This window comes from Schistocerca nitens, chromosome 6 (genome assembly GCF_023898315.1).
Source record: "Schistocerca nitens isolate TAMUIC-IGC-003100 chromosome 6, iqSchNite1.1, whole genome shotgun sequence".
Lineage (NCBI taxonomy): Eukaryota > Metazoa > Arthropoda > Insecta > Orthoptera > Acrididae > Schistocerca > Schistocerca nitens.
In genome coordinates this window covers 422,032,549-422,056,457 of record NC_064619.1, presented here as the reverse complement: position 1 = coordinate 422,056,457, position 23,909 = coordinate 422,032,549, and the positions used below count along the sequence as shown (strand labels likewise).

Here is a 23,909-nt window from a genome sequence, read left to right as displayed (position 1 = left end):
GGGAAATGAGACACTTAAAGTAGTAAAGGAGTTTTGCTATTTAGGGAGCAAAATAACTGATGATGGTTGAAGTAGAGAAGATATAAAATGTTGACTGGCAATGGCAATGAAAGCGTTTCTGAAGAAGAGAAATTTGTTAACATCGAGTATAGATTTAAGTGTCAGGAAGTTGTTTCTGAAAGTATTTGTATGGAGTGTAGCCATGTATGGAAGTGAAACATGGACGATAAATAGTTTGGACAAGAAGAGAATAGAAGCTTTCAAAATGTGGTGCTACAGAAGAATGCTGAAGATTAGATGGGTAGATCACATAACTAATGAGGAGGTATTGAATAGAATTGGGGAGAAGACGATTTTGTGGCGCAACTTGACAAGAAGAAGGGACGGGTTGGTAGGACATGTTCTGAGGCATCAAGGGATCACAAATTTAGCATTGGAGGGCAGCGTGGAGGGTATAAATCATAGAGGGAGACCAAGAGATGAATACACTAAGCAGATTCAGAAGGATGTAGGTTGCAGTAAGTACTGGGAGATGAAGAAGCTTGCACAGCATAGAGTAGCATGGAGAGCTGCAACAAACCAGTCTCAGGACTGAAGACAACAACAATAACTCTATTTTGAAAGTAAACCAAGTACACATTAATGTTCATAAGTGGATATAATTCTGTTATGTTATTTGATTATAGCATCAGACTTGTGATGCAGAATGATATAAAATAGAATGGCAATGTGAGAAAGGCAAATCGCAATTTAATTTCATTGAGAGAGTTCTGGGTACATCATTTTTCTACAAGGGAAGTTGGTTACAACGTATTGATGCAGTCCAGCCTCAAGTAATTGTAGCATCCATAAAAAATTACCTTGACATATAATGTTAAAACATTTGAAGAAGAACCTGCTGCTTTTTTTGGTGGATTTACTGGAAACACCAAAGAGTTCTTACCACATGTCAGCTTTGATCTGTGACACAATGAAAGTGAGAGTCTCGAGCAACCTGTTTAAACCACAATACGGTAACCATGAAATACCTCCTGCAACCATAGTAAGCACACAACAGCCATTTTGTCATAAAGCATATATTCAGAATATTCTAAGAACTAATATATTACTAAACGAACTCCCATGGGTGTTTGGGGTTTTTGGTTGGGGGACAAATTGGATACCCCCTTCCCCCCCACTCAAATACCAGGTGCTTGGAATTAAACTAATGGTGTTGTGAGTGGTGCAGTTTGGGCTGTGTACATCACAGGATGCAGAAACATCGTAGATATGTTCATTAATTGGTGCATTCAAAGAGTACGCTGAAAAAAAATTAGTAGTTCCACTTTATGCCGTCAAGCGAAAATATGGTGCTGTAAGCAGTCAGAATGTGAAATGTTCCCTGTTTTGATGCCAGTATGCTGTCTGATGCTTGGCAACGTATGTTTATTTCTTTTGTGAAGTGACTGTTGGTACAAAGGGTTAAGAATGGTACAAAATGCAGCCTTGTGGAAATATGGCCAACAGAAACATCTTTGAAGAGGCCCCATGTCGATAAATGGGCTAAAGAATATGATCAAGAAATTAAGAGAAACAGGTGAATTAGGTGGTGCAGCAGGGAGAGGAAGACTATCCATTTCTGTAGTCTGTTGTTGATTAAGTTGATTTAGCTACAGGTGACCGAGTAGCAGATGCCTCAAATTCTGCAACGTGCTGGAGATATGTCATAGGAATTCTCTCTCCTCTGAGTAACTGTTCAAAAGACTTTGCAGTGCATTTTACACTGGTATCCCTACAAGATTCAGAATGTGCACCAAATGAAGCTCCAAGATAGGCTACAAAACCATGACTTTGCTCATTGTTTTTGGCATGCATGGAAGTGGGTGACATGTAGGCAGGGAATATTCTTTGGACAGACAAGGCACATTTTATTGAGCACGGTGCTGTAAATGTAAAGAATGTCAAATATGGGCCTGTACTCCTTTACATGTTGTGCAGGAACATCCATTACCCCTTGATTCCAACTTTGCAAGAACACACACACACACACACACACACACACACACACACCACTATTTTCATACAAGTTGGGATGACACCACCTGTCACTTTCCAGATAGAAGATATACTTTTGGAAACCTCAAGTAATGAGCTTATTGTCTCTAGGCAATTTCATGTGCCTTCTGGTTGTGGGGATTACTGAAGGATTGTGTCCGTCAGGGATGTATCAGGACTTCTGATCTTAAGGATAGTATATGATGACATATTGCTCTGATTACATCTTATGTGCTGTAAGCAAGTGTGTACTAAACCATGTGAAAGATGCAGCATGTTTGCTGAGTCAGGAGACCATACTGAACACATACTGCAACTTGTGACCATGTCCTAATAAACATGCTAGAACCATCGTTATCGTACGTTTGGTTGTTCCATCCCATTTACTGCTACCACACCACATTGTGATTGCTTACAGGACAATATTCTCATCCAGTGGCAGAAGGTGGAACTTCAGTTTTTTTCCCCCAGCAAATTCCACGAGTACACCAATTAATGAACATACCTACAATGTGTCAGTGCCTACTATGTGTACAGCCCACACTATAGCACTCAGAACACCAGTTTAATAATAACCATCTGGTACAAAACAAAACCAAAACTTATATAAAAAGTCCATGAGCTTCACATTACAGTTATTAACAAAAGTATGATTATATGAGGTATCTCACAGAATCTGTGACTACATTGAGGATTTCTTGGTAGGGAGAATGCAGGCTGGTATCTTGGAAAAAGAATAATCAGTAGATGAAGACGTAACTTCAGGTATGCCTAGGAAAGTGTGCTGTGACCTTAGTTGGTTATATTATATGTTAATGATGTGGCGCACAGTATTAACATCAGACATTTTGCAGGTGGTGCAGCTATCTATAATGAAGTACTACCTGGAAAAAAAAACTACCTAATCACCCTGATGAGGTATTTGAAGACCTACACAAAAAGAACAAGTCATTAAAGCCTTGAAATAATGTTTTGTATCTACTAAATGATTCATTTATTTGACAGAACTAGCTTGCTTATTGTTGGTTAACGCAAGACTAAGAGCACACATAATGATGAAATGCAAAATGTAAATGTGTATGCATCTCTAAAATCTAGAAACTCTATCTTGAAGCAAATTAAAACTAAATTCAAACATGCAAAACTCTTTCAACACATTTTGTCAGATTTTGATAAGATTTCGAAGCTGTGCAAAGATTGCAACTTGTTTTAAATGCTCAGTTGCGTAAAAATATGCACTTCACAAAACGCAGAAAAGTAGTATCTTATGACATCATCAGTGAGACACATTTGGAATCAGTTGGCGCATTCATATACCTGAGTGTAACCATTTATGTGCCTATGGAATGGTTGTAGATAAGTAGCAGACTTTGGTTTATTGACAGGATACTACATTCGGTCTATAGAGGAGACTGCTTACAAATCAATTTTGCATCCCCTATGAGTATTGGTCAAGTTTGTGGGATCCACACCAAATACGACTAATGTATGAAATTGAATGTATGGAAATAAGGGCATTATGCATGGTTATGCATTTGTTTGGCTCGTGAGAGTGTGTCATGGAAATATTGAAGATAGCTGCAGATTATCTATACCACCTACAGCACTTCACAGTATTCACTTCAGAACTGTTACAAATTCGTCGGGCAATAGACGGCGCCACTCGAACTGTCAACACAACTGGCACTGTTAAGAGTCTCTTATGACTTCCACATCACTGGCAATGAGCTATACACAAAGCTGGTGACTACTTTGAAGGTCAGTAAAACTTTGAAACACGCATCTATTTTATACAAGCTGTAAATAAATAGTTGCCACTATTGAAGTTCCAACCGTCGTATATTCTACGGAAGAGACTCTAAACAAGCCGGAATAGTTCCTGCTGGGATAACTTCGAGCCACTACTTTTTTGATTTTATTAGGAATTTGCATCATTGATGCAGATGTTGTCAGATTTTTTCCTGAAGTTTTCTTGGCTCATTCTTATAACCACTGGATATAAGAATGCCTAATTTGATATTCATATCTGTGTAGTTTATGAACAGCATCATCCTGAAATTATAAAAACTAGTGATTTGCAGCTCATAGTCTTAAAATTACAAAAAATTGTCAAATGAAAATTAATTAATTAAACAAGGGCTTTCATTGTGTGCAACTTTCCCTTCCACTATGAGTGCTTGAGCCAAGAGTTATTCATTACCTCAATCCCAAGCAGCTGCCAAGGTTGCAGATAACAAATGAGCATGATGCGCATGCTGACTGCCTCTGATGTTGATGTAGATATATAAGTCTTCCAAAGGACATTGCAGACTTGGAATTGTTTGGGCTGACAACGGTTGGTCATTAAAAAAAAAAAAAAACGAAACTGCAAAATATCTTCTGAAACACCAGAGAAATTGCCCTGAGGATACACGATAAGAGAGAGCAAGTATAGATCACAGGATTCTGGGTATAAATAAATATGATGGAAAATCAAACTATCAGTTTCCAGGCTAACACAGACCACAGGCTACTCTACGGAGCAGTCTGTCACCACAACCTAGGCTTCATGTTTGCATTTTTTGGCTTACAAACCTACAGCCAAACTGTCACTTTCCTGCATAACCTGGATTTTGGGCTACACTACAGAGCAGCTTGACATCAGAACATAGATTCCACCTTAGGATGAAATCATTAATATTATTTCAACATAGTTTCTGCAGATGTGCTGTATATATCAGTAACAGAAACACCAGTAAATCACAAAAGCAAAAAATGAAGAAAAGGCCGTTTGCACAGTATGAGTAAATTTGTGAGGTTTACCCCAGATTTCTGTTAAATACATCAGATCTTACATTCATGCATTAATTGTATGGTTGTCCCTTAAAGTTAGGAGTAATATTTTAATAGGAAGGATACTATTGTCTTCACCTTTCTTTCATGTGTGCCACACAGTGCTGTTTAGGTGTTTACTTTTGTCCTCTATTTGCAAGCTGATCAGTGTGAAAATAAGTTGGGCGTTGTAATAAAATTTGTGCAATGTTTATCTCCTTCTTTAGTGGACTATACAAAATATGGCTTATAAGCAAATATCTCATAATCTCTAAATAATGGCTTCGAATTATTGAGGCAATGATCAATCTATATTGACAGCACCTGTTTGAAGTTACAAGCGAAGCAGGAATCAGTAGAAATAAAAATTAGTACATGTTTGTTATTAGTTGTATTATTTGATTGCAAACCCACATATACACTAGACTGTTATATTTTTGTGTGCATATCAGTAAACATTGTGAGAAACCGTTACCGCCGAGCTATAGAAATTGTTGCAGGTGAGCGAAGACCCTGATTATATCACTGTTCAACTTTCCCTTCAGTTGTCATCTGTAAATATTTAACACTTGTATTTCCCTATCATGAAGTCTGTCTTTTTGTAATGTTACAGTTAGAACCCTATATGACAGAAAGTTTTATTATGTCTGCATTTCAAAGAATGGGAGAGAATCCTCAGAATGTTAAAGTTATGAGAAATAAATACACAGGGGAGCCTGCTGGTTACTGCTTTGTGCACTTTGCAACTGATGAAGCTGCACTGAATGCAATGCACAAATTAAGTGGAAAAGTTATTCCTAACACTAATCCAGTGAGTATTTGATTTCAGCTATTTGTAAGCATGTTAAACATTAGTTGGTCATTTAACAGGCCATACACTTTTCGCTTCTTCATTTTTAAATGCTTCCACAAAGTATACAAACCACGGTTTCAAGTTTTAGCTTTATGAGTTCAGAAACTTTCCAAATGGAAACTGGATTATGCTAGTGCACTTTTTCACTCAGATTCCATAACTTTTGTATTGTGGTATTTTACACAGTGATACATGTTTGCCTCACTGATAAGAGTGCTGAATCTCTTGAAATTAGCTAGAATGACAAGGGCCTCTGTCAGTAATTACTAAGTAAAGGTACCATTGCTTGAAACAAGTGCTCATGCTTGGGGATAATATTCATATATTAACTGTACCAAATGATCTTATTCACTGGTAGAAGTAGTGGATACATAGAACACTATTAGACTATGTAGTAATGTAACACTATTACTAGAATATGATTGTAATTGCATAGCACTGTTATACTAATTCCCTTTCTTCTTGTTTTTTACCCTTCTTCATGTGTGTACACATGTCACTTTCTTACTTAGTTACCTCTGGCCAATTTATTTAACAGCTAACATAATCGATGTCAAAGGTAATTCTGATTTAATAACAGTCTTTAATTTTTGACAAGTATGTAGAATTACCTTTTCCAACATGGTGTTTCTATTCTATTTGTACAATAATGAAACTCCTTTTTGTTGTCATACTTCTAATTTTCATTGAAATTTTGTGTTGCATTTTAAAATTGCTTGCCTGTTAATGAATAGAAAATTGTAGCATAATAGTTTGCAGATTATGTCCCAATTGTGAACTTCTTGAACAATTTACAGTAAATCCTGGACAGAAGCAGTGAGCAATGAGTGCTAGTCAGTGAAGAGAACTGTTTTAAGTACAATTAGTGCACGTTGGTGCTAATTTTTGGGGCCTTGAGATGTTAGCTAAGAATTATTGTTGTAAGAGCTGTAAAACAATAAGCCAAAAGTCACTTTTGCTGTAGGCTACATAAATTATTAACAAAACATAGAGTATGTTCTCTGAAAAGCTGTATCATGATCTCCCTTCTAGACTTTGTCTATTGCATAAGTAACAATACTATTCCACCAAGTATTGTTATTTGTTTCCTGTTTTTTTTTCATGATTGGTAATTTATTATGTATGCACATATTATCATAAACATATTAATTATTCTGTGATTTTTCAGCCTGTACGATTTAAACTAAATCATGCTGGGACGACAGGCCGACCGTCAGGTGACCGGGAGTATTCTCTGTGGGTGGGTGACTTAACTCCTGAGGTTGATGATTACACACTGTACAAAACGTTTGCATCTCGATATCCATCAATCAGAACAGCAAAAGGTAAGCTTATTGTCAGTCTATTAAGAATATTTATGTTTGATAGTAATGGTAGTTAAGTAACAGAATTTTTAGGCAGTAGACTGTTTGTTTACTTCATTGCATGTAATTAATGAAGGATTTTTAACTGCCTTTTCCGAGTTTCTGACATTCACAAGAGTCTCAACTCATGAACATGATGGTTGTTGCCATTCATGTTGATATTACTGTTTGGTTGTATCAGTGTAAATTCATGTTTTTTCCCATTTCTGGCTGGTTATTCAGATGACATGACCACAAGTGTACATTGAAACACTCATTTAACATAACTCCGTAAATAACATTGTGAAAATGAGTAGCATACCGTAAACCGTTCATACTTCATTGATGTAGTTTTGTAGAATGTGTTCCTAGGGCTCTACTCTTTCCACCTGTAGGAAGGAATATAACCTTTTTAAAGCATTAAGGCTGGAGCTCTGAGGTGTTATAACTAGCAAACAGTTATAAGTTGTAAGTTCTATAAAATAATGAGTCAAGAGTCACGTTTGCTGTGTGGAAATTATTACCAAAGCATAGAATATGTTCTCTGAAAAGCTGTATCATAATCACTCCCAGTGCATGTGTTTTTAATTTGACATTTTATATTGAACAACTGAGGTCCCCTCAACTATCATGTATAAATGTGTAGTTAAGATACTCAACTTACTGTCAGTAGTGGAACGTATGATACCCTTTGGGGGTTGTTTTGGTCTTCATTCCAAAGACTGGTTTAATGGAGCTCTTCATGATTTTCTGCTCTTTGCAAGCCGCTTCATCTGTGCATAAAATTGCAAACTACATCCACATGAACCTGCTTGCTGTATTCATGGTTCAATCTTAAGATGACTTGCAGCATAGTAGCTGGTGAGAGTAGCTGTTTTGATTGAAATCAAATTTCCTCCATCGATACTGACAGCTTTCTCATCACAGCCAACATAATCAGTGTTAGCTAGTATATGACAATAAGTCCAGTGATCCTATGTGTTCATGAAATAAACTATGTTATTAATTGCAAACACTGCAGTGGGTGTCTTCAGTATATAATTTTAATCACAGGATGAAATTAATGCAGAAACAATATAATTACAATAAATTCAGCAGACAAGATTGAAAGTTTAAGTTGATATGGAGTGGAAACAAGTGAGTATCGGCTCGAAGTGATACATTGCTCTAAGACATATACTGAAAAAGCTACAGCCATCAGCAGTTGTGCAGAGAGTCTTCGTAGGGTGAATAATTAATGTTCAAGCCTTGGTCTCCCTCTACAGCATTTACCCCATGTACTTCCCTTACTTCCCTCCATAGCTAAATTGACTGTTGATGCCACAGGATGTGTCCTATCAATCAGAGCTTTTATTTAGTGTTGTGCCACAACACTTTTTTTGTCCCCAGTTCGGTTCATTGGTTGTTCAGTTTAAGCCATCTAATCTGTAGTATTCTTTTGCACCACATTTCAAAAGCTTCTATTATCTTCTTGCCCCTACTGTTAATCGTCCATATTTTACTCCCACTTAATATTACACTCCAGACATATACATTCAGGAATGACTTAACATTTAAATTTATATTATGAGGGTAATCCAAAAAGTAAGGTCTCCTATTTTTATAAGTACATAGACTTGTTTATTTCTACAGTGGTTTACATCAGTTTACAGCTTGAACATTTATCTATTTTTTGACATAATCACCATTTCTGTCAATTCATTTTTGTAGACCCTGTGGCAGTTTTTGTATGCCCATGTCATACCAGCTCGTCATCATGCCTTCAGAAAGTTATGAACTGGCGTGATTGTTGTTTAGTCTCGGGTGTAAAGTGGTATGCCCAGATTTTGTCAACCATGACAATTGAGTCTAGAAAATTGTCCTGTTCGGCTGCAAGGCGGTGAAGAAATGTGCGGGAAGCATCAACTCGTTGCCGCATGTGGTCCTCAGTCAGCATGCGTGGCACCCACCTTACGCACACTTTCCAGTAGTTCAATGTTTCCGTTGAAATTCTGTGAGAGGTGCTGCAGGAAACCTCAGGAACCAATGCGCAGAGATCATCCAGGATGATCCGCCGATCTTCACGCATGCTTTGCTCAACCTTCAACACTCTCCTCAGAAATTGACGGTCTCCCGCTCCTTTGTTTGTCGTGAATTTCGGTCCGACCAGCTGCAAACTCTCTATACCACTTACGAACATTTTTGACATCCATGGAGGACTCACCATACACTTCCGTCAGTTGGCGGTGGATTTCAGTCGGGGCAGTGCCCTATGCGTTCAAAAACCGAGTAACCGCACGCAATTCGCACTTGGCAGTAACATCCAACGAGAGCTCCATTCTCAAAGGCTGCCAAGCCGAGATGAGGGCCTCAGTGCATGTTTACACACAGCACATGTAGCACTCTTCATAACAATGTGACCAACTGCCACACAAACAGAGTTCTGTACTTATAAAAAAATAGGAGACTTTACTTTTGGGATTACCCTCGTAGATGTTAAAATATTTTTCAGTAACACTTTCCTTGCTTTTGCTAATGTGCAGTTTATATCACCTGTACTTCAGTCGTCCTGGGTTATTTTGCTGTCCATACAGCAAAAATTGTGTAATCAGTGTCTCCTTTCGTAATCAAATTCTCTGAGTTGTCATGTGATTTAATTCAACTGCGTTCTGTTACCTTTGTTTTACTTTTTTTTTCAACTGTTCTTCCAAGTACATTTCTGTCTCTGACCGATTTATGATGTCATTGGCAAACTCCCAAGTTTTTATTTATTCTTTGTTGGTGTTCAAAGTTTACATAGCGTAAAAAAATTCCTGCTATAAATAAAGGTTTTCCTTTTTTCAGTCTATCTTCGTAGATACATTATAGAGGCAGTATTGCCACAAGTTTCTACATTTCTCTGGAACCCAAAATGATCACTCATGAGGTAGGCTTTTATTGTTCGTTTCATGTTTCACTATATAACTTTTCTTCTCATTTTGCAACCACATTTCTCTGTGCTGTACTTATTTTTCATGCTTTCGTGGCACATACCTGGACAGTGCACTTGCCCGTGTCATGATCCTGTGCTCTGTTATTCTCAGAAGACAAAAAAAATCTAGCATGTCTTAGAGGACATCATACATTTTCAGTGTTGGCAAAACGTGAGATCTTTATACTGCACTGGAATGATTTAACAAGTCTCATGCAAGTATTTGGGAATTTAAGTAAAGCCAAACATGAAAAGTTGTTGAAAATACTGAGAAATCTGTGGTCAGCCATACATGCACATTTATTGTTAATTTTATGATGGAAACTTCCATGGAGTAAAAGCAGTCATAGACTCAGTACTCAATAAAATTATGGCAGTGAGAGACACCACCCTGTTATACACTCCTGGAAATTGAAATAAGAACACCGTGAATTCATTGTCCCAGGAAGGGGAAACTTTATTGACACATTCCTGGGGTCAGATACATCACATGATCACACTGACAGAACCACAGGCACATAGACACAGGCAACAGAGCATGCACAATGTCGGCACTAGTACAGTGTATATCCACCTTTCGCAGCAATGCAGGCCGCTATTCTCCCATGGAGACGATCGTAGAGATGCTGGATGTAGTCCTGTGGAACGGCTTGCCATGCCATTTCCACCTGGCGCCTCAGTTGGACCAGCGTTCGTGCTGGACGTGCAGACCGCGTGAGACGACGCTTCATCCAGTCCCAAACATGTTCAATGGGGGACAGATCCGGAGATCTTGCTGGCCAGGGTAGTTGACTTACACCTTCTAGAGCACGTTGGGTGGCACGGGATACATGCGGACGTGCATTGTCCTGTTGGAACAGCAAGTTCCCTTGCCGGTCTAGGAATGGTAGAACGATGGGTTCGATGACGGTTTGGATGTACCGTGCACTATTCAGTGTCCCCTCGACGATCACCAGTGGTGTACGGCCAGTGTAGGAGATCGCTCCCCACACCATGATGCCGGGTGTTGGCCCTGTGTGCCTCGGTCGTATGCAGTCCTGATTGTGGCGCTCACCTGCACGGCGCCAAACACGCATACGACCATCATTGGCACCAAGGCAGAAGCGACTCTCATCGCTGAAGACGACACGTCTCCATTCGTCTCTCCATTCACGCCTGTCGCGACACCACTGGAGGCGGGCTGCACGATGTTGGGGCGTGAGCGGAAGACGGCCTAACGGTGTGCGGGACCGTAGCCCAGCTTCATGGAGACGGTTGCGAATGGTCCTCGCCGATACCCCAGGAGCAACAGTGTCCCTAATTTGCTGGGAAGTGGCGGTGCGGTCCCCTACGGCACTGCGTAGGATCCTACGGTCTTGTCGTGCATCCGTGCGTCGCTGCGGTCCGGTCCCAGGTCGACGGGCACGTGCACCTTCCGCCGACCACTGGCGACAACATCGATGTACTGTGGAGACCTCACGCCCCTCGTGTTGAGCAATTCGGCGGTACGTCCACCTGGCCTCCCGCATGCCCACTATACGCCCTCGCTCAAAGTCCATCAACTGCACATACGGCTCACGTCCACGCTGTCACGGCATGCTACCAGTGTTAAAGACTGCGATGGAGCTCCGTATGCCATGGCAAACTGGCTGACACTGACGGCGGTGGTGCACAAATGCTGCGCAGCTAGCGCCATTCGACAGCCAACACCGCGGTTCCTGGTGTGTCCGCTGTGCCGTGCGTGTGATCATTGCTTGTACAGCCCTCTCGCAGTGTCCGGAGCAAGTATGGTGGGTCTGACACACCGGTGTCAATGTGTTCTTTTTTCCATTTCCAGGAGTGTATGTGAAGTCAAAATTTTGTATTGTATTACCGAGTTATTTATTTTATTGATTTAAATAAAACATTGAACGTTTGGTGACACTTGTTCTTTGTTTCAGTGATACTAGACAATGCTGGTTACAGTAAAGGTTATGGCTTCATCAGGTTTGCCAATGAAGAGGAACAGAAGCTGTGCCTTATCCAGATGAATGGATACAAAGGACTTGGCGGGAAACCCATCAAAATAAGCAACGCAGTGCCGAAACCACACAGGTTTACTACCACAGGGTAACTCTTGTTCGTGTGTTTGAGAGACTGTATGGGACTGCCAGCTGTTTCACATTTCATAATTTGTGTAATGATGTGAAACAGTGAGCAGTACAGTATGTTCAGTCCCCTGCATGTTTAAACTCGCATTTGTTGTCTAGATGCACTAGTCCTGGTAGGATGTTATTGATTGATTTCAAATTCTCCCTTGTGTTGTATAGTTTACAAATATCTGACATAAACTGGTGGGTAACTTAGGTCTGCTGTCAGTTATCTTTTTGATAGATCTTTTCTTTTTGGATTTACTAGTTCGGAAACACAGAACAACAAAGTAAAAAAATCTATTATATAAATGAAAAGTTTGAATCATGAATTAATGTGAGTAGGAAGTTGGGTAGATAGATAGATAAATAGATAGACTTTGGTAGATATTTACTTTCTGAAACTTTACAAATACAAAATAAAACTAAAAGTTTTATTTCAATTAATCCATTTTCAGTTAACAACAAATTAATGTAAAGAAATGTAAATAGCTTCCATATGTTAAAGACTGGTAGTGATAAGTATTCTGCCTGAACACATGTTAGTTACATTGTTCTCAGGACTTCAGAATCAAAGGTGAGGGTTAGAGGACTAGCAGATGTAGAAGAGACAAGGATGAGCACATTACAATATCAGGTTCACTGTATGTTTTGAATCTCATTAGTATTCATCTTTCACTTTTGGAAACACATGCTTGAAGACAAATGAGGTAGAGAGAGGAAGATGAAAATGTGTGTGATTGGTTAAGTTGTAATTTTGAACCAAGTACTTGTAATTGTTTGGGTTGATAACTGATGGAATACAAAATAAGAAATAGCCTGGCTTCTTTATTAGAGATTCAGTTTTTAAACCTGTAAAGGCATTATTGACCAAGTAGAGTGGCGCAGTGTTAAGACTCTGCACTCATATTGCAGGGGACAGCAGTTCAGTTTGTGACTGGCCATCGACATCTAGTTTTACCACAGTTGCTGAAAGTTGCATAAGGCAGGTGCAGAAATGGTTCCTTTTGAAAGGGGCATGGCTGGTTTCTTTCCACGTCCTTCTGCAATCCAATCCAAGCTTGTGCCTTGTCTCTAATGAGCTCGTCATTCACGGGATATTGATCTTAATCTCATTCTAGCGTCATTTAGGTATTTGATCTTTATATTTAATCCACAGAATTCTGAAAATAAAATACTTAATGACATGTTTAGTCATAATATTCTGGTCAGTTGTAACCCTCTCATTGTACTATGTTTGTCTCCAACCGGTCACGGTTCCACAAACAGTCCATTGGATTTGGTACATTTGTTATCTATCTCATTCTTATTCCTCTCTCTGAAATAAGTCTGCCTATTTTGTTATTACTTTAAATTATACTTTCGTCATTCCACTTTGCACTTTTTATATAAAGCTAACAATTGGTCTTCGGAAACCAGCACTAATTTCTCAGTTTTTCTTTTGAATGCAGTTACTATTCAGTAAGTGCTTCAGTAATTCCGCGAAAACCTGATTTCTTGACTGTGCATATATCTCTCTCTATCTTTTGCTGTTTTCCATTGATTTCTTCCTCCTCCTCCTCCTCTTTCTTTTTCAACTTTTCTATTATTCGTCTCTCTCCAAATGTTAACTATTGTTTTTGTTTTGTTTTGATTGATATCTTTTAGTAGCCCCTTGTGGCTGGCCTTGGACATAAACACTCTGATTTGCATTGTACACATTATGTAATATCCACACTTAGAACTGAAATAGCTACATACTATTATTGTACCTGTCCCTTGTCATTTGTTGTTGTTGTTGTTGTTGTTGTTGTGGTCTTCAGTCCTGAGACTGGTTTGATGCAGCTCTCCATGCTACTCTATCCTGTGCAAGCTTCTTCATCTCCCAGTACCTACTGCAACCTACATCCTTCTGAATCTGCTTAGTGTATTGATCTCTTGGTCTCCCTCTACGATTTTTACCCTCCACGCTGCCCTCCAATGCTAAATTTGTGATCCCTTGATGCCTCAAAACATGTCCTACCAACCGATCCCTTCTTCTAGTCAAGTTGTGCCACAAACTTCTCTTCTCCCCAATCCTATTCAATACCTCCTCATTAGTTACGTGATCTACCCACCTTATCTTCAGCATTCTTCTGTAGCACCACATTTCGAAAGCTTCTATTCTCTTCTTGTCCAAACTGGTTATCGTCCATGTTTCACTTCCATACATGGCTACACTCCATACAAATACTTTCAGAAACGACTTCCTGACACTTAAATCTATACTCGATGTTAACAAATTTCTCTTCTTCAGAAACGATTTCCTTGCCATTGCCAGTCTACATTTTATATCCTCTCTAAATAGCAAAACTCCTTTACTACTTTAAGTGTCTCATTTCCTAATCTAATCCCCTCAGCATCACCCGATTTAATTTGACTACATTCCATTATCCTCGTTTTGCTTTTGTTGATGTTCATCTTATATCCTCCTTTCAAGACACTGTCCATTCCGTTCAACTGCTCTTCCAAGTCCTTTGCTGTCTCTGACAGAATTACAATGTCATCGGCGAACCTCAAAGTTTTTATTTCTTCTCCATGAATTTTAATACCTACTCCGAATTTTTCTTTTGTTTCCTTTACTGCTTGCTCAATATACAGATTGAATAACATCGGGGAGAGGCTACAACCCTGTCTCACTCCTTTCCCAACCATTGCTTCCCTTTCATGCCCCTCGACTCTTATAACTGCCATCTGGTTTCTGTACAAATTGTAAATAGCCTTTCGCTCCCTGTATTTTACCCCTGCCACCTTCAGAATTTGAAAGAGTGTATTCCAGTTAACGTTGTCAAAAGCTTTCTCTAAGTCTACAAATGCTAGAAACGTAGGTTTGCCTTTTCTTAATCTTTCTTCTAAGATAAGTCGTAAGGTTAGTATTGCCTCACGTGTTCCAACATTTCTACGGAATCCAAACTGATCTTCCCCGAGGTCCGCTTCTACCAGTTTTTCCATTCGTCTGTAAAGAATTCGCGTTAGTATTTTGCAGCTGTGACTTATTAAACTGATAGTTCGGTAATTTTCACAGCTGTCAACAACTGCTTTCTTTGGGATTGGAATTATTATATTCTTCTTGAAGTCTGTGGGTATTTCGCCTGTCTCATACATCTTGTTCACCAGATGGTAGAGTTTTGTCATGACTGGCTCTCCCAAGGCCATCAGTAGTTCTAATGGAATGTTGTCTACTCCCGGGGCCTTGTTTCGACTCAGGTCTTTCAGTGCTCTGTCAAACTCTTCACGCAGTATCTTATCTCCCATTTCATCTTCATCTACATCCTCTTCCATTTCCATAATGCTGTCCTCAAGTACATCGCCCTTGTATAAACCCTCTATATACTCTTTCCACCTTTCTGCCTTCCCTTCTTTGCTTAGAACTGGGTTGCCATCTGAGCTCTTGATATTCATACAAGTGGTTCTCTTCTCTCCAAAGGTCTTTTTAATTTTCCTGTAGGCAGTATCTATCTTACCCCTAGTGAGATAAGCCTCTACATCCTTACATTTGTCCTCTAGCCATCCCTGCTTAGCCATTTTGCACTTTCTGTCGATCTCATTTTTGAGACATTTATATTCCCTTTTGCCTGCTTCATTTACTGCATTTTTATATTTTCTCCTTTCATCAATTAAATTCAATATTTCTTCTGTTACCCAAGGATTTCTATTAGCCCTCGTCTTTTTACCTACTTGATCCTCTGCTGCCTTCACTACTTCATCCCTCAGAGCTACCCATTCTTCTTCTACTGTATTTCTTTCCCCCATTCCTGTCAATTGTTCCCTTATGCTCTCTCTGAAACTCTCTACAACCTCTGGTTCTTTCAGTTTATCCAGGTCCCATCTCCTTAAATTCCCACCTTTTTGCAGTTTCTTCAGTTTCAATCTGCAGGTCATAACCAATAGATTGTGGTCAGAATCCACATCTGCCCCTGGAAATGTCTTACAATTTAAAACCTGGTTCCTAAATCTCTGTCTTACCATTATATAATCTATCTGATACCTATTAGTATCTCCAGGATTCTTCCAGGTATACAACCTTCTTTTATGATTCTTGAACCAAGTGTTAGCTATGATTAAGTCATGCTCTGTGCAAAATTCTACAAGGCGGCTTCCTCTTTCATTTCTTCCCCCCAATCCATATTCACCTACTATGTTTCCTTCTCTCCCTTTTCCTACTGACGAATTCCAGTCACCCATGACTATTAAATTTTCGTCTCCCTTCACTACCTGAATAATTTCTTCCTTGTCATTATCTGGTTTCAATCTGGGAACTGGGGTAATGCACATCCTCCACCAGGGGGCTTGCTGCTTTTTGGTAGCTTCGTGTTTGACTACCATCAGGCCCCAGCCTTTGGAGCATCTTGTCCCTTCCATGCTGCATGTTTATCCTCTTGCTGTTCTTTTACCCCTCTCTTGGGGAACATGCCTGGGCTGTTTTTGGAAGTATATTCTGCATTTTCGGTAGTCAGTATCAGAATACTCTCCATTGTCTTTTGTTCCGTTTTTCTTTCTTGTTCACCTTCTCCTATCCTTACTCCCTTTTGGCATTTGAGCTTCTTCTTTTTTTTCTTCCTCCCTGTGCGCTCCTGAAGGCCAGTCCATGTGTCTTACATATAACAGGTGACTGGGTAATTTGTAATTCCCTGCCCATGGTTGACAGATAGGGTTTGCACATAACCTCCTGATACATGGTGGGTTGATTGCATGATTTGCTACCTTCCAAAATTGCCGATTGGACCCTCTGTCAGGTGTTCGGGAGGTGTGAACAATCACCTAAGGCGGGTGCGCACCCTTCTGAAGGGGGCCCCCAATTGGGAGGAGCATGCCATCGGAGACTCTGGCAACCGTGGGGGATTTACTTGCAATGAGCCAATCATCTCCACAGTCAACGGCTACAAAACGTAAACGGAATGACGCTAACAATTCAAAGACCCTCCCAGCTACACCACAGTTCCTTGTGGTTTCATGCACCGAAGATGGTCAGTCCTTCGCTACGGTAAATCCATTTATTATTCAGAAAGGTGTTGATGCAATTGCTGGCCCTGTGAAATGCTGCTCTCGTTTACACAATGTCACTTTGCTTTTGGAGACTACTTCTGATTCTCAAGCACAACAACTGCTTGCAGCTTCACTCCTCCATGGTTATCCCGTGTGTGTCGAGGCGAATCGAATGCTGAATTCTTCCCGTGGTATTGTTTACACTAGGCTGCTCGATGGTCTGACCGAGGCAGAAATCCAAACGTACCCCTCTTATCAGGGTGTCATTTCAGTTCAGTGGGTGACTTAAAAAGTCGATGCCTTCTTAGTGCCCACACACACCCTCTTTCTCACTTTTAATAGAGTGGTTCTTCCATCAGAGATCAAAGCAGGTTATGAAGTTATCACAGTCATACCATATAATCTGAACCTGATGCGCTGCTACCAGTATCATAATTACAACCACACTCGTGAGTCCTGTTGACACCCAGCCAAATGTGTAACCTGTGGTAGGGATGCTCACGAGGGTGTATGTCCGCTTCCTCCCCACTCCATGAACTGCAGTGGCGACGTCGATCCATCAACTTCAATGGTGATTGTGCCGCCCCCTCCCGCAATTACCCTATGTATCTTAATGAGTGGGCTGTCTAGGAGATCTGGGTGAAGGAAAAAGTGCCTTACCCAGTTGTTCACAAGTTGTTGGCTAGTCTGAAACCCTGTGTTCTACAATCTGGCACCTGTAGTACTGTTCTTGCTATCTCGCACCACGGAGGACATGGGCATGCAGACATGTAACCTCAGGTTTATCACCGCGGTTGTGAAATCGCCCAGCATCATGGTAACGTTCCCGCCTACTCCTCCAGCTGTGCAACAAACACCAATTTTTCGCCTCATGGGGCGAAGTCACCTGCTATGCAACTGGCAGGCTGGAAAGGACAGAAGGAATACGCCCGTGAAGACTTGCTATGTCCCTCTAGCCAACTAACATCTGAGTCATGTTTTTCCAGCTGGAAAGACTGCAAGAAGTCAAAAAAAGGCAAACTGTCTTCTCCTTCACTGACTTGAAGATCTTCTTTGAAGGTATAGCCATGTCGTACTGTTGTCAGGCCAGCCTCCATGTCACCGGTGTGAACCACCAACAGTTTGTCTGTCCTGGACTCTGCAGGCCTACAGAAGGAGAATGCCAACACTTCTGTAGACCTCATGGAACGGGATTCTCCTACCTCCGTGCCCTGTAGTAGTGAATCTCCGAAGGCTGGCACTTGCAGCCGTTGTGGTGACATCCCTTCATTTTTTCCTCCTCATGACTCTCCTCCAATGGAACATTCGTGGTCTTCAATTCAACTAAGAGCATTTACTGCTGCTCTTAGAATTGCAGTGTCCACTTGTTCTCTGACACAGAATTGTGTCCCCATGACCGGTTTTACCTCTCAGATTTTTTCCTGGTCCATTTTGACCTGGTCCCCAAGGATGGCATTCCATTTCGTGGAGGAGTCATGCTGCTTATATTGGATGATTTTCATAGTCAACACATCTCCCTGACTACCTGCCTTCAAGCTGTTGCAGTTCGCCTTTTCCTTCCTCACTTGACCTTTTGCGTTTGTATAGTTTACATCCTTCCGTCATTCGATGTCAGCAGGGCAGACTTACTTCAGATTATTGGGCAGCTACCTCACCCCTTTTGCTGCTCTGTAACTGTAATGCGCACTATCCTCTTTGGGGATTTCCCAGAACCTGTCCAAGAGGTGCCGTATTCAGCCTTATCACAGGAGCACCCATGTTCCTTTCAGACTCCATGCACATCTATATCCATTTGGACCTATCCTGCACTGCCCACCAGCTCACCCATCCTCTCGAGTGGTCTGTTCTCTCTTGACTCATACTCAAGCAACCATTTCCCCGTGTGCTATCTGTTTGCTGACTCCTACACCACCTATGTGCACACCCAAATGGCAGCTTACTAATAAGGGGAGGCCGCCAATTGTGAAATTCAGATTCGATTCATACTGTGCATAATAAAAGCTCATGGCCAGAGGTGTAATGTGGCAAATCACCAAGATGCACTTCTCAGCCGTTGTCGAGAAAATCGACAGTTAAAAGAAACCGTTGCTGTGAAATACTCTCTATGATTAATAATTTTCCACAGCGTCGTGGCGCAGCGGTAAGCGCTCGGGTTTGTAATCCGAAGGTCGCCGGATCGAATATCGCACCATGCAACTTTTTTTTTTTAGTATTTGTTTTTTGTAATTCAAATGTTTATACACACACACACACACACAGATATAATTCCCGGCAATCAGTTGCAACAATTATGGATATAATAAGTTGTTGAAAGTCATTTGTCATGGAAAAACTGGCGACTTCGAACATCATTATGTTTTCCGCAAACAAAGTTGTATTTCACAAATGTTATTAATTGTCTTCATAATGTTAACCACATATAGTTAACAGAAGACGTAGAAATGATATTCCAAAACGAATACGTATAGTGTAAGACAAACTTTCGAATTAGAATAGAGACCCCACGAACACAAATTCGCTGTGGCAGGTATGAAATATAAACTCCGTTACTCCTCGTTACACTTGAAGGACAGATAAAAAACTAATAATAAAAAAAAATTGCATGGCGCGAGATTCGATTCGGCGACCTTCAGATTACGAACCCGAGCGCTTACCGCTGCGTCACGACGCTGTAGAAAACTATTAATCGTAGAGAGTATTTCACCGCAACGGTTTCTTTTAACTGTCGATTTTCTCGACAACGGCTGAGAAGTGCATCTTGGTGCTTTGCCACATTACATCTCTGGCCATGAGCTTTTATTATGCACAGTATGAATCGAATCTGAATTTCACAATTGGCGGCCTCCCCTTGTAAGACCAACTGGAGGTTTTACTCCTCCCTGGTGACCTTCGATGAACAGCATTTCCCCATTTGTGATGACCAGGTAGAATATCTTAACAAACATTATCCTTACTGCTGCAGAACATTCCATTCCTTGCACTTCCTCTTTACCAAGCTGTCTCCTGGTCCCTTGGTTGACTGATGCATGCCATGATGCAATTCGTGCGCGGAGACGTCCTCTCCATGTTTTTAACCATCATCCTATGATGGCAAACTGCCTTCATTATTAACAGTTGCTTGCACAGTGTTGTTGCGTTCTTCAGGATAGTGAAAAAGCTAGCTGGATTTCACTCAGTAGTTATTTTATCATTTCCACTCCCTCTTCCATCATGTGGGCCAGTCTCCAATGGCTCTCTGGGGCCGAGATCCGTTCCCCAGTTTTCGGCCTGACAGTAGCAGACGATGTCATCGTGGACCCTATTGCTATTCCAACACCTTGGGCTGCCATTTTGCGGAGATTTTGAGCTCCTCCCACTATCGCCCTGCCTTCCTCTGTCAGAAACAAGTGGAGGAGGCTCGGGCGAATCCTTCTCTTCTTAGAATCGTGAGTGCTACAATGCCGCCTTTACTGTGGGGGAGCTAGCTCATGCTCTCATTTCATCCTGATCCTCCACCCCAGGGCCAGGCGATGTTCACATTCAGATGTTGCAGCATCTTTCTCTTGCGTGCAAGCAGTTTCTGCTTCAAACGTATAACCGCATCTGGGCAGAGGCACATTTCCCAGTCACTGGCACGAAGCCATTGTCATACTCATACCGAAGTCCGGTAAGCACAAACACCTTCCTTCTAGCTCTTGCCCCATTTCGCTCACCACCTGTGTTTTCAAGGTGATGGAATATATGATTCATGACTGGCTGATATGGTTTCTTGAGTCTCACAATTTGCTAACCACTGCACGCACTTTGTCCACCCATGTCATGAATAGTTTTCTGTGGAAATCCCAGACTGTAGCCGTGTTTTTCGATTTGGAGAAGGCCCATGAAACCTGCTGGAGGACTGGTATCCCCCATACTCTCTACATGTGGGGCTTCCATCGCTCCTGCCCCATTTCCTTTGGGAATTTTTGAAGGACCAAGATTTCAAGTTAAGTATGGGTTCTGCTTTGTCAGACACCTTTATCCAGGAAAATGGTGTGCCTAAGGGTTCCGTCCTGAGTTTCGTCCTCTTTGCTATCACCATTAACCCTGTAATGGCCTGTCTCCCCGCAGGCATCTCCTGCTTCCTTTTCATTGACAATTTTGCCATCGATTGCAGTTCTCCATGGACCTGTCTCATTGAGCAGTGTCATCAGTTTTGCCTCGATTGTCTCGACTCATGGAGTGTTGACATTGGCTTTTCCACTGGCAAAAACGTTTGTATGAATTTCTGGCGGTGCATTCGGTTTCTTCCTCTGTCATTACATCTTGGGCCTGTTGCTCTTCTGTTCAAAATTCCTATGCCTCATGCTCCACAGGAAACTTTCTTGACCCTCTCACGTGTCTTACCTGGAAGGTCACTGTATACAGTCACTCAGTGTTCTACGTGTCCTCAGTGGTACTTACTGGGGAGCAGATCAAACCTCCCTCCTCCATTTGTACTGGTCCCTTGTCCGTTCGAAACTAGCCTACGGGTGTTTCGTATGTGCATCTGCACGTCTATCCCTCATATGCCGTCTCAATACTATCCATCATCATGGCATCTGTTTGTCCATTAGCACCTTTGACACTAACCTGGCACTAATGACCTCAGCAGTTGAGCGCCATTAAACCCAAACAAACAAACAACACTAACCTGGTTGAGAGTCTCTATGCAGAAGCTGCTGAACTACTACTGTCCTACTGCTGTGACTCTCCTCAGCAGGTATGCATGCCTCTTGTTTGCCATGCGTGGCCACCCATCCTGTGCTGCCTCCTTCGATGACTCCTTTGATCGCATATACCTCCTGGAGTTTGCTTTTGGCTCTTGCTCCGGCAGCTTAACTTCACGCTCCCTGCAACTTTCCCAGTGAATGTATACCCTTCACCATCTTGTCTTCGTGTGGTGGCTTACGTTCACCTTGGCCTTCATTCACTTCCTAAGGACACTACTCCAGCCTCACTCAATTGCCTTCAGTTTTACGACCTTTGCATGAAACTTCACTGTAGCTCCTTCGTGTGCACTTATGGCTCTCAGACTGAGCATGGTGTCTGGTGTTCCTTCATAATAGGCACCAACATTTTTTGGTATTGGTTTCCAAACACTGCTCAGTATTTTCAGCAGAGCTCTTCGCCCTATATCAGGCCATGCAGTACATCTGCCTACACAGGCTTTTCAGTTGCATCATGTGCTTCGACTCTCTAAGTGCCCTTCAGAGCCAGTGTGTGCTGTACTCCATCCATCCCTTAATGCAACACGTCCAGGAAAGCTGTCACTTGCTCACTCTTGGTGGAGTCACTGTGATGTTCATGCGGGTTCCTAGTCACGCTGGTCTGACAGGAAATGAGGCTGCTGATGCTGCTGCCAAGGCTGCAGTCCTCATACCTCAGCCCGCTAGCTTGTACATTCCCTCCGATGATCTCTGTGTTGCCATCTGTCAACAGGTGGTGTCACTTTGGCATCACCACTGGTCCTCCCTTCACGGGAACAACTTCCGGGTTATTAAGCCTCCCCCAATGGCTTGGGCGACCTCCTCTCGGCCCTCTCGCTGTGAGGAGATCATTTTAGCTAGGTTGTGTATTGGGCATTGGCTTTTTAGCCATCGCCATTTGTTCAGTGGCTGCTCCCCCACCACATTGCACTCATGGCACTCAACCTGTTGGAATACCCTTTTTTTTTAACCACTTACATTCTCGTTTGTGTTTGCTGTCTTAGTTATCGGCAGTTTTAGCATCGAGGCATGGATCGTTGACCACGTTTTACTTTTTATCCGTTGTAGCAATACAGCGAAGGCCATTTAAGTTTTCATTCTGGACCTCCATTTCTCTAAGACATACGTTGTAGACCTTTCTCTACACCCCTGTTTTTAGCTGTCTTTTCTTCTGTCGATGGTAGTTGTTTTTAACTCATCTCTTTGTCTTTGTGTTCTACAGTTCTGATGTGGGCTTGTATGACCCTAGTTGTTTTTGCGCCCTAAAACAAAAAACAATGCACATTTTCTGCAGTTATGGCTGTTACACTTATTTTTCTTTTTATGTATGTCTGGCTGTCTTTAAAGAAAGCTCATGTTCTGAAAGTTAAAGATTCATTGACATCAGCTGGTTTTTGTTATTCTTAAGTGTTTCCTGAGCTGCTTGCTTTGAGGATTAGTTTGGTGATTTGTGTCTGTAGTTTCATTTTTAGTTTTTATGTTTGCAAAAGTCATCTTATCAAACCAAGCGAGGTAGTGCAGTGATTTGATTAGCACACTAGACTCACATTAAGGAGTTTGACAGTTCAAACCCATTTTTGCCATCCTGATCGAGATTTCCATGATTTCCCTAAAATCTCTTCAGGCAAATGCTGGGATGGTTCCTTTGAAAGGGCATGGCCGGCTTCTTTCCCCATCCTTCCCAAATGTAATGGGACCATTAACCTTGCTGTTTTATCCCCTCCCCTGAATCAACCAACCAACCAACCATCTTACCAAGGACAGTAAGATAAATACAGTTAATATACATAATGATCAGCCCTTTACAAAACACTCCAGGCATTTCACCTACACTGATAATATAGCAGTGGCTGCCCAAGGGAAGATGTTTTAAGAGATGGAAGAAAAGTTGATTACATCATTGGATGTGCTTGGCCTTTACTATGAGTTCAATCAGCCAAAGCCAAATCCCAACAAGACACACCTAGTGAGACGGCACAGTGGGTAGCACAATGTACTCACATTTTAGAGCCTGATGGTTCAAACCCACATCCGGCCATCCATATTTAGGTTTTGTGTGATTTCCCTGAATCATTCCAGGCAAATGCCAGGATGGTTCCT

At 41.4% G+C, this 23,909-nt stretch overlaps 1 protein-coding gene across 2 annotated transcripts in view; it reads left to right on the top strand.

The window, feature by feature from the left end:
• LOC126262908 (tRNA selenocysteine 1-associated protein 1) overlaps positions 1 to 23,909 on the top strand; it is a 54,545-nt gene that overhangs the window by 8,689 nt on the left and 21,947 nt on the right. The window contains exons 2-4 of one of the 2 annotated variants that reach the window (XM_049959815.1): positions 5,459 to 5,656; positions 6,867 to 7,023; positions 11,911 to 12,079. In XM_049959815.1, coding sequence (XP_049815772.1) covers positions 5,459 to 5,656; positions 6,867 to 7,023; positions 11,911 to 12,079 — 524 coding nt within the window. The remainder of the gene's footprint in view (positions 1 to 5,458; positions 5,657 to 6,866; positions 7,024 to 11,910; positions 12,080 to 23,909) is intronic. The other variant, XM_049959816.1, reaches the window with a different exon arrangement.